Source organism: Prosopis cineraria, unplaced genomic scaffold (genome assembly GCF_029017545.1).
Source record: "Prosopis cineraria cultivar Desert tree isolate PC_DT_omini unplaced genomic scaffold, ASM2901754v1 PC3, whole genome shotgun sequence".
Taxonomy (NCBI): Eukaryota; Viridiplantae; Streptophyta; class Magnoliopsida; order Fabales; family Fabaceae; genus Prosopis; species Prosopis cineraria.
This window is the reverse complement of record NW_026555334.1, coordinates 35,170,961-35,189,607: the sequence shown is the minus strand read 5'-3', so window position 1 is coordinate 35,189,607 and position 18,647 is coordinate 35,170,961. Positions and strand designations below refer to the sequence as shown.

At 32.9% G+C, this 18,647-nt stretch overlaps 3 protein-coding genes across 3 annotated transcripts; 1 reads left to right on the top strand and 2 right to left on the bottom strand.

Annotated features, from left to right (window-relative positions):
- Nucleotides 1–334: 334 nt before the first annotated feature.
- On the bottom strand, nt 335–3,559 carry LOC129304423 (uncharacterized protein At3g27210-like). Its single transcript, XM_054944068.1, has 3 exons — nt 3,200–3,559; nt 1,277–1,357; nt 335–944 (listed from the first exon to the last, which is right to left on the bottom strand). The coding sequence occupies exons 1-3, from the start codon at nt 3,339–3,341 to the stop codon at nt 496–498; spliced, it is 672 nt and encodes a 223-aa protein (XP_054800043.1). The 5' UTR covers nt 3,342–3,559; the 3' UTR covers nt 335–495.
- A 9,004-nt stretch (nt 3,560–12,563) lies between these two features.
- LOC129305556 (protein LYK2-like) lies at nt 12,564–14,438 on the top strand (the record flags this gene model as incomplete). Its single annotated transcript, XM_054945555.1, has 2 exons — nt 12,564–12,719; nt 12,891–14,438. Coding segments are annotated over 2 exons (1,476 nt in total), but the record flags the coding sequence as incomplete, so codon positions are not given.
- Nucleotides 14,406–15,189, bottom strand: LOC129304890 (putative calcium-binding protein CML19). The gene has a single exon (XM_054944726.1). It carries the CDS (start codon nt 14,933–14,935, stop codon nt 14,513–14,515), a length of 423 nt encoding a protein of 140 aa, XP_054800701.1. The 5' UTR covers nt 14,936–15,189; the 3' UTR covers nt 14,406–14,512.
- Nucleotides 15,190–18,647: the final 3,458 nt, after the last annotated feature.

The following is an 18,647-nucleotide window of genomic DNA, read 5'->3' as shown; positions in this document are numbered from 1 at the left end:
TAACTCATCCTGAAATAAAATATTAGTGAAAATTCTAGTTTTTATTTGTACTCAAGTCAAAGCAAACTTAATTTATACATATATTCTATGACATAATTAGAATTTACAATGTTTCACTCCAATGCTATCCCAAACCACATGCCATTTAAAAGCACTCGGGATCGGGATTGTAGCTTATCAGTGAATGATTCTGTCAAGTAAATCTTCATATGGAAAAATACGTCGAATAAAAAAAAATACTACTTCATAAGAGATAACCATTTCTAACGATGAATTGGGCCCAGGAAGAAATATTATCACAAGAAAATCTCGTAGCATTTTGACAGGGCATCACTTCAGTCAGAAGTTTTAAATGCTCTCAAAATTAATATTATAAGGTTTCTTTACAGGGAAATGTTAAGAGGTACATAATCATATAATGCCAATTGAGTCGCATATACCTTGTACAGTATGTCAAAGTCACTTCTGTGACAAGACTACAATATATAATCGTGGTCAAGGTTTTCCATTAGCTGCTATTGCAGGACTCATCTTCCTCCTCCTCTCACTAAAGCTACGACATGAAGCCAAGCTCGGAAGGCAGCACTGCACAGACTTACCTGATTTTTCTTTGATGGACAAAGGGTCCTCATTCATGCTTCTTTCACTGCTACACAGAGAGTTAGCCCCTGAGATATATGGGGTACTTTGTGCAGATTTTGGAAGCAAGTCATGCATAGTAGTTTTAACTTCCTTTTTATCGCCCATGTTGTGGGTCTCGGAGGTATTCTTCTCATCCTCAGCCTCATCTTTGTCTCGAAAAAGCTCTACAAGTTTCTTCTTCCTTTCTGTTGGAGATGGCTCTGGCAGTGAACTGGGATTTCTATTCTCAGAAGGGCTTTTCTTGGCACCGGAGTTCACAGGAGAGTGGTGAACTGGAGTGCTGCCCCGAGATGGGGTAAACTCTGCATTAAAAGAAACAGGCAAAGAAATACTACATCTGATTGTAGGAAGAGTTATGATCAAAGAAGAAGTTAAAACGATCTGTAGTTCAACGTGGCTCTGCATTCTTCATGTAATTGTATTACAGTAAGACTGACTATGATAATGATGAATATCTTTCCAGTTCAAATTTGTGTTTCCTTCTGACTTTTCCCTCGGCAATTTTTTTAGTTGTGCACAGTTTGACCTCAAGTCACAGTCAGCACACAAGCACATCACTAAAATCTTTGAAGTTAGGCAGGTAAATACTCTGAGAAAAAATTCGGAAAAAGAAACCATTGCAAGAAATCCTTACCACCATTGACACTATAGAAATCATCTTCACCATCAGAGTCTAACCAAGGCTTGGAATCAAAAAATGTTTCCTCTTTGCCACCTGTCCAGGCAAAAAAAAGAAAAAAAAAATCACATTCAGGTCTTGCATGGAAAAAAGCATGAATATGCAGACTCGACTTGAATGCAATATCTGGGAAAATTAAATCAGAAAAACAATCAAAAAGAGAAAAATAAATTCAACAGACAAGATTCCGTTTGATTTTGAAATGTTACAAACAAGAGATGAAACATAGAGATTGGATATCCTACTTAATCCTTCATATCTTATGGTCTACTATCAAGCATAATTAGGGGCACTCTCTGCACTTCTTCACAGTGCAGACTTTCAGCAATCCAAGAGTTTTGAGAAGGAAGCCGAACCTCATAATTTTATCTTCGTCCCTATTACAAAACAAAATTTGCAATTAACAAAGACCTTCAATCTAAAATCATGAGTCCATGATTCTGAAGGCCTTACATTCTTCTTTGGCAATGAATACCCATCCTTACCCCATTATGCGATCCACTGGTCCGGGAAGACTGAAAAAGTAAACACAATATCCTAATGGCATTTCCATTCACAAAAGAGGCATTCTTCCGTGAGCTTCACTATACAGTTTATGATGCAAAATGCAACAGGCTCAATCATTATAAAATTCTATGTTTTTTATAAAATTAATGGAGTCCATAGATGACGTGGCATGATGAGCCTAGATGGAAAATATACCATCCTTCCCCAGTATACAAAAGTTCCAAACAGCGATCATATACATACCAATAAGCATCTATGATCTATCATCAATGAATGAATCCAACAAGATATCTGCTAGTGAAAACAACAAACTGAAACGAAATTCCCAAGTAGAAAACAGAACAAGTAACAAGGTCAGCCGACACTATCGGGACCAGGGTGCGTGATATTCTAGTATTTTTGTTTCCTAAACACTAAGTCTTCTAAATATTGATCGACAGTGTTAAGAAAAAAGCCTCAATCCAGCTGCCTATAGGATCTATGGAGTTTGAGTTTAATACCAACACATCAGCAGAAAAAGAGAGAAGGGGTTCAATTTATAAAACAATATCTTCAATAAAACTTCTTGGACTGCGTCGTTCCCTCTTTCCAAGGATGCTCCCACTTTGAGGCAGATACTATTAATTATTGCAAGCTTAGCGAGAGGTAGCCACTTATAGCATGCTTAACAGGAGGCATAGCTCTTTGATTAAGTGGGGACGCCCCCTCTTACCTAATAGATAGACTTCCTCTGATCCACGAAAAATATCTCTTGAATGCTGAATAGCTCATTAACTAGATGCCTACTCTTAGTAATTATCTTACAATTAAGTTATTGTGACTTTCCATTTTATTAAATTAAAATTAATAAATTAATATAAATCAATCAATATGAAATAGAGACCATACAAACCAAATGGATCAATAGAAGAGATGATCAACGACCCACCTAGAAGGGACAGCGGAAGGAATCAAACAGAAATAAGCCACCCAATGACCCAAACTCCAAAACCAGTAACAATAAGTAACATAAAACATGAATGACAAAAATCTGGTATACACAGATTGGATTTTCTGAAGCATGTGAAACAGAAGATAAATAAATATCTACAGACCCCGCAACAGTTGAGATCGCACGTCAAAAGAAAAGCCCAGAAACATTTGCAGAAAGATAAAAGCGCCAAGCTTCACGTCTGATGAGAAATATATTGATAAAAGACAACATCTGTATATCAAGATAGTAATTAAAAGTAGAATAACCCTTTAAAACGGCCAAGCAAGACAGAGAAAAGAACCAACTCGTGAACCAATAAAAACATAACATAAATCTTGTGACGATAAAAATTTCAACAAAGATCATATCGCAGTCCCTGAAGAACTTAAGAGCAATACCGTGGACCCGGAAGTTGTCATTGCAGGGCTTTTCCTTGATGGGTGATGGGGGAATCACAAGCTTGTCAGCTTTGGATCCAAGTGACAGTTTGAATTTCATGTCCGTCTCCGTGTTTCTATGAACAGAAGCGCAAGAACCCATTACTCTCTGTTCATCACGAGCCAGGAAAATAGAGAGTAAAGTGGAAGTGAGAGGCCAAGAATGACGAAGTGGAGAGCGGTTTTGGCGTTACAGGGAAGGGTTGGGAAATGGCTTGGTAAGAAAATCAGACAGAGAGAAAAGAGGATTGGGCTTGAAAGGGAAGTTTTGATTGCTCAGAATTACTTCATACTGTATGTCTGTATGGCTGTATCGTATGTGGATTCTCGCTACTCAGGAATGACATAGGTCCCACCGGAAAATAAATATTGTTCTTTTGAATCGGAAGAAAGAGTTGGCTGTCTACAGTTCTTGCTCGAGCCCGTGACCACCAAAAACCGTCCTGAAAATGGAAACGCCTTTTTCCCCTTCAAAGCACGGACTGGGGAATTATTATTTTTTATCTTAATTAATTTTTTATAAAAATAATCCTAACAATGTTTTGCAAATTATAGTTCTAATTATTTAAAAATTGGTTAAAAATTAATAATAAATTTTTATCAATTACAATAAAAGTTTGAGAATTGATTGCCAACTTTAGAACAATTTAGAATCATAATTTTGAATAACTTTGACAGATTTTTTTATAAAATTTATAACCTATCCCTTTATCTCATTTTTTTTTATTTTGTGTAAAATATTGGAACAATGTCTGGTTTTTATAAAATTTGAATTTGGATAGTTTTTTTATTTTTTTTTAGAGAATTTGAGTATGTTTATTAAAGTTGAAATTTGTTTTAGTTTTAAATCATTGTTTTCTGTTGACTTTTCAATATAAAAATTGAAATAAGCAGTTTATAGGAGATCAGTCACTTCTACTAATTTCACGGAGAAAAAAATTGATATAAGTAGTTTGCTTAAAATAAGTGAAATATATATTTTGTTGCTAGATTAGTCACTTCTAACAATTTCACGTGAAGTGGAATTCCCCTGGACAGAGAGTGGGTTGGAAAGAAGCTCCATGTAAATTTAAAAGTAGAAAGTTACTTTTGATATAGAAACTTGTGGTGGCGGATCGATAACTAGTACAGTTAACGTGGGAATTAATACACATGGTGAATAATAATTAATAAGTACAATACAATATTCTAAACGCAATTATTCTCATTCACACCCCTCTATCTCACTTTGAATCCATTCCATAGCACAGCACATGGAATCTATTTATCATACTTTAATTGCCTTTACATTATATAGTGCCAGCTTCCTTCTCTGATAATACTGATAAATCCCTTTATTGTTACTTTTTCCTATTGAAGAACACCACCGAGGAGTGGACGACAAGTTTCAGAATCATATGCCGCACCCAACCGGACAGGTCACATATATAGGTGCGTGTGAATTTTACTAGTCTTGTGGGCAACATAGTAATAAATATTAATTAATAATGAGATTAGGAAACGCATGGGTGTTGCAAAGGGAATATTAATCCGTGGGTGAGTGGAAGGTGGGATAAGATCAACTTGGATCACTGAATTTAACTTTAGCATAGCGACGTTGGGTGGGAATTGAAAACGACGGAATTAACTAACGTTAAGGCGACCAAGTTGGTGCACAAAACGTACTCCGTAATTATTTCATAACTAGCTTAGTTATTAAACTGTAAACTATATAATGGATCGTCCCTTTGCCTGTTGAAGTGAAGATGAAGCATCACGTGGTTGATCACACGTATTACCTAAGCTTAGGCATGTAGATGTATAGTAGGATTGGATGAATCGTGAGGGAGAAGGCACTTATGGGATGTATAAAACCCTTGCAACCAACAAACATTTAAATCAACTGAAATGTAAGCCATTTTGATTTAATCAGAAGTCTCGAGTTTAAATCTTAAGAATATATCTAGTGTGATAAATTCTCCTTAAGGGTGTGGTAGAAGCTTCCTCCAAAAATGAACCAATCTGGTCTTCGTTTGAATTAGTCTGACCTTGTGAGTTAGTGGGTTGGGACATCGGATGCTTTCAGCAAAAACAGAAAAAGAAAAAGCCTCATATATTTCATATTTGAAACCGAAATTATTGAGGATGGCCTGCGTGATGTACCTTTCATTGTTTCATTTAAGAATGCGCCATTCCTGCACGTATATCACGGACTTTGTGCGCTATTCCATTTGAAATTCAGCTTCATTTATACAATATCCTCACCAAACCACTTTCTCCATTATTCCCTTCTCATTTATATGTGTGTGTGTGTCCTTCATCCTTTCATTTGATTTTCATTCATGCATTGAATAAACACACACACATACATAATAGTGCATCTTAGTTTAGACATATGGATGATCCAAGCTATATTATGTGGTTATTTCTATTGTCATGTTAATTAATTGAAGTGACTTTAGGACTCTAATTTGCCGTCCGGTGTACATATATGAACAAATATCACATGATATAGTCTATTAATAAAGTTGAGTGTCTTATCTGGAGAGGATATTAATTTGGCAATGCCACGGCGACATTATTGATCAAATCATATTCACCAACATGCACTGTGCAGACACGTGTGTGATCCATTTAAGAAAATGACATGGAAGATTGGTCAATGAATCACAATAATGCTCCCTCCGTTTCTACATATACCTTGTCTTTTATGATATAAAGTTAGTTAGTCCAATTTACAAGGCATGAGATATTAAATGAATTTTCTTTTTTTACCTTGTAATTATAATAATGATCTCATTACTTAGTACGATTATATTTCGCAAAAGGACGCAGATGAACAGGGGTATTATTAAAATACCGTGATGTTTTTAGACCAAAAAAAAAAGTCATCCAACAACTCTTTTTAATCTACGTGGAATATATCTGAAATATCCCAGAACAAGGACGGAAGGAAGTAAGTACATGTCATAATCATTTGTCGTAAATCATATTAATTCTTAATATCTTGTTAACAATAATAAAGTGAGTGATATAAGTCAAGGTATGGGTATGGGGAGAAATCAATATTAAGACCAATATGTTTATAGAAATTATATTCCCTCCTCCATTTTCAAATATATGAAAATTTCAACAAACTTACACAATTTAAAAAAAAAAGTTAATAATTAATAGTTAATATTTAATCATAATAATTATGTTTGAAATTGAAATGTTTAGACTAAAATGTCCTTGCAATTAATGATACTATCTATTTATGAAAGATAATTTAAAGAAAATATAATTAATGCTTTTTGAAATTTATAAGTTTATTTATAATAAAAATAAAGAAATATAAAGTATTTTTTTTATATTTAAAAACAGGGCAGCATATAAAAAGACCGGAAATCATGTAATTCACAACTTGTGAACAATGCAAGATTTTTGTTCTAGGATTTATGTCATGCCTATTTTGAGTGTCTTTGTGTGATTAATTAGAGTGGAGTCCACATGTAATTAAGAGTAGAGAAGGGAATCCGTAATTGAGAGGGGAGATTGATCGGCTTGGCCTGGTTGGAGGACCATAGGGATGGTCGGCAAGGCAAGCATGTCGACGCACGTGCGGAGCCGCTTCCCAACAATTAATTTTTAAACATAATTTAAACAAACAGTTACTCCTTGATTGACTCCGTAAAGTTTTTATGTCTCATTCTCATCTCATATCCCCTTTTAGCTTCGTCACGATTGGACTTTGAGAGCCTGATCCGCTGCTTGACCTTCTCGTGGATAATTTCTCTCCAACAAACCACTATAACTGTGTGTTGTTTATTTTTTTGTTTTCAGGCAATTATTACTTGTTTTGGGGTGCTTAGTGGGTGCGTTAATTGAAAGCAACAGAAAATTGATGTGAAGGCACTTAACTGCTCGACAACAAAAAGAGAGGCTTCTAATAATGGAACCTTGTCCTGTCTCTACCTGCCCGGGGAGGCCACATCCATCCCCCCATTTTTCTCCAATTTCTTCTTCTGGTATGGTTCTTGTTTCATATCTTCTCCCAATTATTATTTGATTTTCTGAGTGTCATCCTCAGAATTTTTTATATCCTACGAGATTTTTCCAACACAAATAGTATAATTTTTATTCAAAAAAACATTATATTTGTGATTTAAAATTGACATAGTTCATACTTCCATGTCAGCTCTGGAGCTTGTTTGTTCCAAACTCATATTGGGCCACTTCCTCTTGGGGTGAGGCTCGGCCCTGTTTTGGTTTGTGAAACGACATTGCCATTAAAATGCCATGTGCTTTATTTTCTAGTTAGAAAATTTAAAAAAATAAACTTAGAATAGCAATATTGGTCACTAATGTTGTGCTTGGGCAGGAGAGAAAAGTGAGGAGGAAATAATTTTTTTTTTTTTTACTTGGTTATGAAGAGAAAGGTGAATGGGAGAGAAAAGTTGGAAGGAAATAACATGTAGAACCCATATATTTTTACTTCAAACTTTTCTCTCTAAATATGGAGAGATTTTAGAGAAAAAATTATATTTTCAATTTTACTCACCAATTTTCAAATTTGATATTTATAATATAGTTACATTTTAATCATGGACTTTTGTTAAACAAAAAGTATATTTAATTTTTAAATTAATTAGATAAATGCTAATTCTAATTTTTCAGCGAAATTTCTTATATTTGGTTGTAATCTCAAAATTTTAAAAATTATATATTTAATAATTTAATAAATAAAAGAGTAAATTAGCCCAATGGTCATAAAAAATATAGTTCTCATAAATTATAGATGAGGTTTTTAAATATTTTAAAATATGGCTCATTCATAAAATAAATATATTACTAAAACGCTTTACATAAACAGGTTCACAAATATATCTCCTATAGCTAACTAAATGATATTAATATTTAACTAACTAAATTAAATCCTTGCATATACATCCATCATATCTCTCCTTCTTTCACAATAATTCCTTCCCTTTTTTGGTGGGTGGAGGAATCAATGTGATATTTACATATTGCTTTATTGTTGTCCAAACAAATGCACTCTCCTGCAAGAAACGTCCCAACATGAATAGTTTAATTTTGTGCCTTTGCAAACAATTCTCGTTGCTAGACTTCCTTTGCCCAAAGATGGATATAAACCCAGAAGTTTCATTGCATAGGGATATTTGATTCTTTATGATCAGTTAAGATGTCCAAAAAATTTTTATGACATATGTTTGACTTATTTTGGGTAAATAATTATGTTTTTTTTCGTGTTTCTAATCCACGATCGTATATCAATGATATACAATTATATATTCTAATAAACTATATCAGTAAAAATTTATCAACATCATTTAATTTTATAGATATGAAGATGCTTAATGTCATCATTTTTAATGATGGAAAAGAGATTTATTAATTTAGGTATTTTATTATCTGTAATAAGTTAAGATGTACAAAAAATTTTACAAACTATGTTTGATCTATTTTGGATAAATGATTATATTTTTTCATGTTTCTGATCTATGATAGTTTATCAGTGATATATAATTGTATATCACTAATAAACCATACCAATAAAAACTTATCAACACCATTTAATTTTATAGATGCGGGGATGCTAAATCTCGTCATTTTTTTTCGAATGAAGATCAAATGAAGCTTTCTTCCGTCTTTAAGTATTTGAAAAAAGGTTTTTGTCAAAAAAGTATTTAAAGGAAGGTCACATTATTTGCAAAGAGAATAATTTTGTCATATAAAGATTAACTAAATATTAAAATAATCATAATGCAAAATATAATAAATATTGGGCTGTTTATTAAATTTGGTTTTATAAAATGGAATGTATATGCAAAAACTGCTAAATAAAATTATAAATTGGATAAAATAATTTTTGTTAATATTGGATAAAATAATTTGCAATTATGTTTTTATTCCATCAATAATATATGATAGAAATTATTATTATTATTATATATATAACATGTTAAAATACTAAGTTTTATTATATATAAACATTTTTATAAATAATAAAGTTATTATTTTTTATATAAAATTAACAATTCTTTTCTCTTGTTCAGCCAATCATAATAGGAAAAAAATTACATCCTTTCACCTTTTTTTTTTTCCTTTATTTTCTCTCTTTCTTATTTTTTGTTCGGAGTCAAACACGGCAAGAGAGGTAGGTTCTTCTATATGCGTTAAAGCATTGATTAATTAAACAAGACATGGCCTTATATTTTGTACAAAGTCTGGCACAGGTTTCATTATTTATTACACACTGCAGTGTTACGTAAATTTAATCAACTGAACCCTGGATGACGGGAGCACATTCAGCACCGGTGCTCATCAGCCATCAGTCATCACCTTGATATCATCTGAATCGTCTATATTACAATTTTGATATTCCAAATTTAAAGATTTTTATTTTTATTTTTATTAAAATATAATTTTTTATTATTAATCTGGGTTGTTTAGAGGAACTGGTTTTAGTGCTAAGTGCCCTGATGAGCACATCAGGGTGTTTAGATCTAGATTAAAGATTTAAAAATTTTATATTTTACTTTTATTAAAATAAAAATTATAAACTTTTTATAAATAAAAAAATTAATAAATTTATTTTATCACTAATTTAGACAATACAGATTTAATTTAAATGATCTAAATACTGATAATTTTTATAATTGATAGCAAAAAGATATTTTTTTAGAAAAATGTTGTGAGTAATAAATTTTACATATAAATTGTTTATAGTACATCTACATGGTAAATTTAATATTAAATTGGATAATTTAGATTAAATATGTATTATTTAGATTGATGATAAATAAATTTGTTAAATTTTATATAATTTTTGTTTTAATAAAAATAAGAAATAATGATTTAGATCTAGACCATCTATATTAAAATATGAACGGTCCACTCGTCAAGGTGCTTAGCGCTGAAATTAGTTCCTTGTTTAGATTGTTCAAATTTAATATTATAATTTATAATTTTTATAAATTTTTATTTTGATAAATAAAATATTAAAAATGAAGATAATTTTCTAACTGACACTTTTCAATTTTTTTAAAATACGAGCCAAGAGTTTTGAATCTGAACTATTCAAAGTAAATTTATAGATTCAATTTATAAAAATTAAAAATAATAATATTAAATTTGAAAATCTTGACTATTCAAATTATTTAAAAAATGATGAGCACTTTGATGATCACCGGGTGTACTTCCCTCAATGTGACATGTTTTGATGGAATTATATCTAAACGTGAAACTGAAGAAATTGGTGAGAATGACCAAATGATAAAATTATTTCGGTAAAAAGAACCAAGATCCTTCAAGTGAATTAAGATTGAATGAGAAGTTACTTGAAGCACCAAGAACCTTAATTCACTGAAGGACGCTGGTCTTTTTATCCAAATAAATTTACCATATGGTCCCTTTCAAGCAATTTTCACTTGAAAGATTTTCATTCTTTCTGTCACTCCAATAAAACTGTAGGGTCAAAAAAACAAAGCCGATGAATCTCTAATTTTCATATCCAACCAGTGCCAAGAAGTAAGAACAGTGATAAGCACTTGTGGTCACGTGCATGAGCACGCTTTATTATGTACTTTTATTTTTTTTTTGGCCAAACGCTTTATCATGTACTTCCACCCCTTTCCCCTTGTGCTTGGATCCTAATGGAAAAATGTGCGCGTTGCGTAGTTATTCGCTTTTTCACGCTCAAGTCATCCCGTACGTCAACTGCATTAGAAGCTCCGTCTTCGAAAGCTGGTCAAATAACCGTTAACCTGCTGCGTCGTAAAGCTTTGTGTGGGGTATTGGGTACTGTGCTGCGATTTTCAGGGAATTGCTACTGAGTTCTCAAGTCTTGAGGCCGAGGTATTTCGATCATGACAACCACTTGTTTCCGACTTGCGTAAACAGTAAACTCAGATAAAGTTTTGTTTCCTTTCACTCTGTGGGCTCTTTAAAAAAGAAAAAAGAATGACTCTTGTGTCTCTAATCTTGAATACCCCAAAATTACTTTTGACTTCACTGAACCCTAGTAAATTGTCCTAGAAGTTACAAAGTAAGGGTTCTGTGGATAGGATTTGAGTCGAGCCATTTACTAATCCCAACGAAACTACCGACTCAGGAAGCGTTTTGTGTTTTGATTATATTCCAAGTTCTGACCCTCCTTTACTTCAGAAAGAAATTGCATGAGTATGACCTATCCATCCATACCCTTCCTTTTGGCCTCTTCTTTCATTGTCCATCTTCGTCCTTTTCACTGTCATTCCTATGTATTCATCCTGATTACGTTATTCATTCATTGCCTTCTCAACTTTTGATGCTTCCGAAGTCCACCAAGATCTTTAAAAGTCTGTTTCTGCAAAGTGGTGGCACTGTGCTCTCCCTGTAGGCTGCTTTTGCTTTATCATGGATGGAGGAAAATGCAAAGTACTTGAATTGAAAGGCTGCATCATGAAACTTAGCTGCACATCTTTCTCAACCACCTGCCATTCTTGTGACATTAATGAAGTGCAAAATGCCCAGCCTCCTAAATTTTCACTCAGATGAGGTTCTTTTTAACCAGCTTTATTCTTCGAAAACAAACAAGAAAGGGATGCCAGCTAAGAATATCTAGAAGCTTATCTCTGTAATATTCTTCGTATGAAACAGTGAGCGTGCCTAGACTAGCCTACTCCGCATTAAAGCATGACAACATTTATGACTCGGTACATGATACATGCTTGTCACGAATTATATTATTGGACAGTAATTCCTGTTCTTTTCTCCTTTTCTCCGTGTAGACTCTTAATCTCATCTGACTTTAACTGCAAATTGTTTTAAATAAATTCAGTTCTTTGATATGATAACTTTACAATATTTTATTGGTTATACTCAATAAATATTCACCCGCAGCTATCAACAATGAATGTTCCTCACATGTTCTGGTAGGACCATAACAAAGGTCGTAGAACCTCTAAGTAAGTTGAGACTTGAGAGTGGTGGCTATAATCACAGTCAAAATATTCAAAACAAACTTTGTTGTCTCCAAGAAACCAATCCTTGAAACAGCTTCGAAAAAATTTATTACCCTTACCTTTGTATAGATCCGAAATTTTTGCTCTCCAAGATTGAGAACAGGCTTTTATTATTATCAATAGGCCATTCCATGATGGAGCTGAGTGGCCTGGGGACTGGGGCTGAGTAAAGATGATCATAAGCTCCACCTGAAAGCTTCTTCCTCTGTTTATTTGTATTTGTACTTCCACCTGGAAAAGACCTTATGAATTTCAACACATCATTCCCCAGACGTGTCTGGATATGTTTGCAGTGGAAATGAGTTTTGCTCACTCATACTTTTGGTCTCTCTTCAACCTGAGCTTTTCACTCGAGAATCAATCGGTTCGTGATTTCAGAAGCGACCGGGTTTTGTGCAGATAAAGAGTCCCTCTCACAGTTTCATCCTCTGTCACCCTGTGATCTTGATGTTAAACTCAGATTGCTGATCCCATTGAGATATTCCTGCTTATTTTTTTGACGGAGTTACTCAAAAACCAAGATATTCGTTCACACCTGTCCGGTAAGTGAAGGTGATACAATATCTAATTTTACTTCCAAGTTCAACTTCTACAGAAGCTATTGCTTTCGTAACGCATCATCAACTGAAAGCCTTGCTCCATTTTTCTCTATTCTACTCAATGGTTAGCCTATTCTTGCTTCTCTAGCCAAACCATGTATTAGTCCACTCGAGAAATCAAACATGTGGAACACTGAACTCTGTCTTAGTTTAGCTGGGGTTATACTTGGAATTTGCATTGCTTTTGCAGCAGCTTTCCTTGTAATCAGATTGAAGAACAAAACGGAAGAGAATGGGATTGGGAAAGGAGACTTGGAGCTTCAGCATCTCAACCTCAGTGTAAGAACAACCTGCGACAAGAAGGTTTCTTTTGAGGGATCTCCTGACACTCTCAAAGGGAAAATTATTGAAACCACACCACGCAAGATGCTCCTGGAGACTTACACTGTTGAAGAGTTAAGGAAAGCAACTGAGGAGTTCAGTTCAACTAATCAAATTGAGGGATCTGTGTTTCATGGCCGTATCAATGGGAAGAGCACGGCAATCAAGCGCACAAACAGAGAGACATTGACAAAGATGGATTTTGGACTCTTCAATGAAGCGCTTCACCACCACCCCAACATCCTTAAACTGCTTGGCACGTGCTCGACGGAGGGTCCTGAATCGTATCTTGTTTTCGAATTTGCAGAAAACGGGTCTTTGAAAGACTGGCTTCACAGTGGGCTGGCCATCAAGAACCAGTTCATTGCTTCCTGCTATTGTTTCCTTTCATGGAGCCAGCGACTAAGGATCTGCCTTGACGTGGCCATGGCTTTGCAGTATATGCACCACGTGATGAACCCAAGCTACGTGCATAGAAATTTGAAGAGCAGAAACATATTTCTAGACGAAGAATTTGGTGCCAAGATGGGAAATTTTGGGATGGCAGGTTGTGTTGAGAATGACCCTGAAGACCCACTTTTGTATTCAACCAATCCTGCCTCTTGGAGCCGAGGCTACTTGGCCCCTGAATACGTGCACCAAGGTACAATTTCCCCAAGCATTGATATTTTTGCTTATGGGGTAGTTTTGCTGGAGATACTATCAGGTCGACCACCCATAAGCAGGCCCGATGAGAAAGGAGAAGGAAGCATTTGGCTCACGGAGAAAATCAAGTCCGTGTTGAAGTCAGAGAATGTGGATGAGCTAAAGGAGTGGATGGACAGTGCATTGGGTGAGAATTACTCTTTCGATGCAGCTATCTCAGTGGCAAAACTTGCAAGATCTTGCGTAGAGGAAGACTCCTCTCTGAGGCCGAGTGCTGGGGAAGTTGTTGAGAAGCTATCGAGATTGGTTGAGGAACTACCTGAAGAAGAGGACCACTTCTTCTTGTCTGAAAGCTCAACCAAACCTCTGGTCAAGACGCCTATAAACAATCAGTGCAACGTGTTAAAGAAGCCAAGCGAGTAATTCAGTTATGGTTGCTCATTTATGTCTCTTTGGTTTGATGTGAAACAGAGCAAACAAAGAGTCTCAGGGGAAAAATGATTTTCTGATTGGTCCAAAACATCTGCATCTAGAGTTCGGAATTAACTAGTGTCTTTCATATTAACTATGCAGTTGTCGTTGGGTGTTTTCCTCAAACATGTAACTAGCAAACAAATCATAATAAGAGACAGACACTCCAGTTTTCTGCTAGTGTTCATCAAATACTGACATCGGAATCATTTTATTAATGTAACTAAATAACCAATGGAATTTAATTTACAACATCACATCATCATGACTCTGAATTCCTCAAAACTGAGAACACCATCACCGTCGAGATCAAAGCGAGAGATCATAAGTTGGCAGTTATGCAAACTCATAGATTGACCCAACCTACTAAGCATCCTCTTGAGACTATTAGGGGTAATACAGCCAGACCCATCCATCTCATACATTTTAAAAGCCTCTCGTAAGCCCTTCACTTTCTCTTCCTCTTTCTCATCTTCCACAAACGTAGCAAAATCCTGCAAATCCACCAACCCATCTCCATCCACATCCAGATAAGCCACCAACGCCTCCGCCTCCTCTGCTGACAGCTCTCCGCCCATCGCCTCCACACGATGCCGTAGCTCCGACGCCGATAGCTTCCCGTCTCCGTTCTCGTGAAAGTGCTGAAATACACGTTCGTATTGATTTGACTTGTCCATAGTGGAATCAAAATGTATATGTTAAGTTAAACAACGATTGAAGCGGACAATGATGGTAGATAAAGATGTATAGAGATATGGAAGAACAGGGAGTGAAGAATGAAACCAATACGATGATTGCTGCTCAGGACAACGAAGAAGGCTGCGTTATTGTATATATAGGAGTGAGAGTTTGAAATGGAAAGAGTAATACGGTGTGGTCGCGTGGCGTGGGTTGAACACGCTGCCTGCTGGACCGGGTAAGGCTCCAGGATCACGTTAAAAAAATCGTTGACTCAGGGTGGTTCACAAGAAAATAATGAAAATGACTAATTTTTTTCTTTTGACCAAGGAAAATAGACTAATTTATTAACTAAAGCATTTCATATTTTTGGGATGATGAACCTGCATGGAAGGACATGTCATATTTCCTCTCGTATAAGAAAAGTCTAAAACACGCCCGTATGCTAAAGGTTAGTACTAGATAGAAATATCAGAGTTAAAATCTAGAGAATAACAAACAATTGAGAAGTCGAAGTCTTTATAAAATAACAACCCTAATTAATCCCCCAAATCAAAGCACTGTTCATCATACTGAAATAGCAGATTTACAAAGATATACTTTTCAATTTAGAAAAAGAAATCGATCGAACATCTCTTTAACAGACCGGCTAGTCGAGTTTGGGCGAGTTTAAGGGATGCTAATACAAGATGAATTAGTTTGGCTTAAATATAATTCAGAGGGAGATAAACACAGAGTTCCAGCTATCTTTGATAATGTCACCTATGACCCACTCAAGATTGAACACGTTTGACGTTGTCCGTCTAACGTTGTTGAAATTAATTAAAAATTTCAATCGTGTCGTTTTTTATTCGGACTGGAATTTGGAATTAAGACTCCTTCGTAGTTGGAGTTCGACGTGGAAAAGTTTGTTTTTTTTCTTTTAATACAAGCACAATAAAAACCGTGCAAGGAGATCAAGATCAAGTTGTGTTTCAAGTTACAAGACTTTTACAATTAGTAGGTGAATTATCAAATAATCTAATACCAAAATTCTCTCCCAAAACCTTGTGAGTCAAAAAATTAGCACATCTATTTATTTATTTTTTAAACATGATCAAAAGTAATTTCTCAATCCTTCATTGTGCGATTTTTGATATTTTCAATAATTATTGAGAGACAATGGCTATTAGAGGAGTTGCGTTCAATGAGTGACAAAGCTTTTATAAAATTTGAGTAACCATTAATTTTAAAAATCTTAGCATTCTAACAATGGTTTAGTCTTTTCAATATCTTTATAAGCTCAGGTGTTGTGTTGAGTTGATAGCCAAGATTTTTGAAAAGATTTTTAATTTAATTACCCTTGTCATTTTTTATAATGCCTCTACAAGCAGTTACACCATTAAAGTTGATAAAATTGTCAACATTTAGTCTAACACACTCAAGATTTGGTGAATTCCATCTACCTTCATATTTGGTGTCAATTTTGCTTAAAAGGTTGTGTTTGGATTTAAACTTCATATCATTGATAATTTACTAAGTGCAAGAGAAGACAATGTCATTATTCAAGACTACATCTTCAAAGTAAATTTTATTATATCTAACATTTCATATATTCCAACAGTGATAGGCAAAAAATCTTTGTCAAGGCAAATTTCTTTGTAAACAGGTAGCTTGTTTTATTTTTAACATTTTAAATCATCTAATCCTATATAAAAAGAAAAAAAAAATATTATGAAAAAGTTCGTGTTTAGTCGCAGCATGACATATCTCATCTCACAGTATTGTAAGGCACATCAAAATACTGTTTATTTACAATATTTTGAATGGTGCATTACAATATTAAAAAAAATTATTAAGTTTTGAATGATAATGTGAGATCCACGTTATTAAAAGTAGGTGTGGGGCTCATAGTAAAAGATATATATAAAGATAAGACTTAATAAACATGATAAATATGATTTTAAAAAAATCATAAATATAAAATTTGCGATGAGTGTACAAATTTAAGTTTAAAAAATGTAAAAAAAATGAAATGTTTATATTTTGAAAAATCACATGGGATTCATTACAAAAATAATAGGCGTATGATCTATACTGAAAAATGATAGTGGAGATAAGACGTATAATAAAAATAATAGGCGTCGGATATGCAATAAAATTATAAATTTGATTTAAAGGAAAGGTCAAAAAAGTATTTAACTGACTGAATTTTTTTTGAAAATTTAATTTTAATTATGTGGGGATAAAAATCACTAAATAATAAACTATTATTTATGTTTTGAGTAAAATATATTATTAGTTCAATTATAAAAAGGATTTTTAGGGGACCAACAGTAAAAAAAATATAATAGAGATGAGGCTCAATGAAAATTGTAAATATGAAATTTGTAATGAGATTAAAAATTTAATTTTTAAAATTAAAAAAATATAATATTTTAATATTTCAAAAAATCACCTGGGATTCATAATTCATTATAAAAATAATAGGTGTAGAATCCACACTAGAAAATAATGGTAAATATCAGACTTACATAGTAAAAATAATAGATGTAGAATATGCAATGAAATTACAAATTTAATTTAAATGAAAGATAAAAACTAAAAACTAAATTTTTAATTAATTCAAATTTTTAGAAATTTAATTTTTTATTATATGGGGATAAAATTACGTAAAATAATAAATAATTATTTATATTCTAAGTTAAATACAGTGAATATTAATTTTAAGGAACATTTGCGTGAATTTAAAAAATTTAAGAGAAGTATATGCAGTTGTGTTAAAATAGAAAAGATATCAATGCAGTTGTGTTATTATTATTTTTTTCGGTCAGGCATTTTACTCTTATAGTTTAAATATGCATGAAATAGTAAATTATAAAAGTAATTTATGCATAAATAAAACAAGTTGGCATATATTTTCTTATTATCACACATGTTATTCAAATTTCAGTATGCAAAACAATATTTTTTTTCCCTTCTTGATGCCGTAAAAAAGTGTAAGGCCCGTTCAAAATTGATCATAGACATAAGATCCGTATTAAAAAAAAAATGATAGGTATGATGTCTACAATAAAATTATAAACTTAATTTTGACAACATATAAAAAATACTTATATTACCTTGTGAGATTTTTTTAAAAAAATTTAATTTACTAGACATAAAAATTCTAAATAAAATAATGTGTTATCATTATTATTTTTAGAGTAGATAATTTGAGTCAATCCAAATAAATTTAAAAAAATTTAAGACCATGCTTAACTAAATAACATATTTTTTATGTTTGAACTTATTTGAGCTGATCCAAATATAATTGATTTACATGCTTCTAAAAAATTAATTTGTAAGCTTTTAATAATTTTCTTCAATGTTAAATTAAATTCCTATCATTTATTTTGTTTCAATTGAGCTTTTATAGTTTGATCCATTAGATTTGTTAATACTTGAAAATCCTTGAATTGTTCATTTGAAAGAAAAAATAAAACTAAGCACTTTAATATTTTTATTAGATAATCATATAATTTTAAAATTAATTACATAATTTTATAATTAAAAATTAATATAATTAGGTTATGTCTTCTAAGTAATTTTTACATATATAGAGTTTTTATAAAAATTTAATAAAAAATATAAACATTATAATAAATCAAATTTTTTGTAGACATCAAATGTGTTTTGGTTTTGAAAAAATAAATCATTAATAATTTTAACCTTTATAGATAAATATATATT

Excerpts from the sequence above, each read along its gene's own strand:
- LOC129304423 (XM_054944068.1), bottom strand. The coding sequence starts at position 3,341 with ATGGGTTCTTGCGCTTCTGTTCATAGAAACACGGAGACGGACATGAAA. Across the intron at positions 1,358-3,199 it reads TGACAACTTCCGGGTCCACG|GTGGCAAAGAGGAAACATTT; the intron begins GTATTGCTCTTA and ends TTGCCTGGACAG. Across the intron at positions 945-1,276 it reads TTTCTATAGTGTCAATGGTG|AGTTTACCCCATCTCGGGGC; the intron begins GTAAGGATTTCT and ends CTTTTAATGCAG.
- LOC129304890 (XM_054944726.1), bottom strand. The coding sequence starts at position 14,935 with ATGGACAAGTCAAATCAATACGAACGTGTATTTCAGCACTTTCACGAG.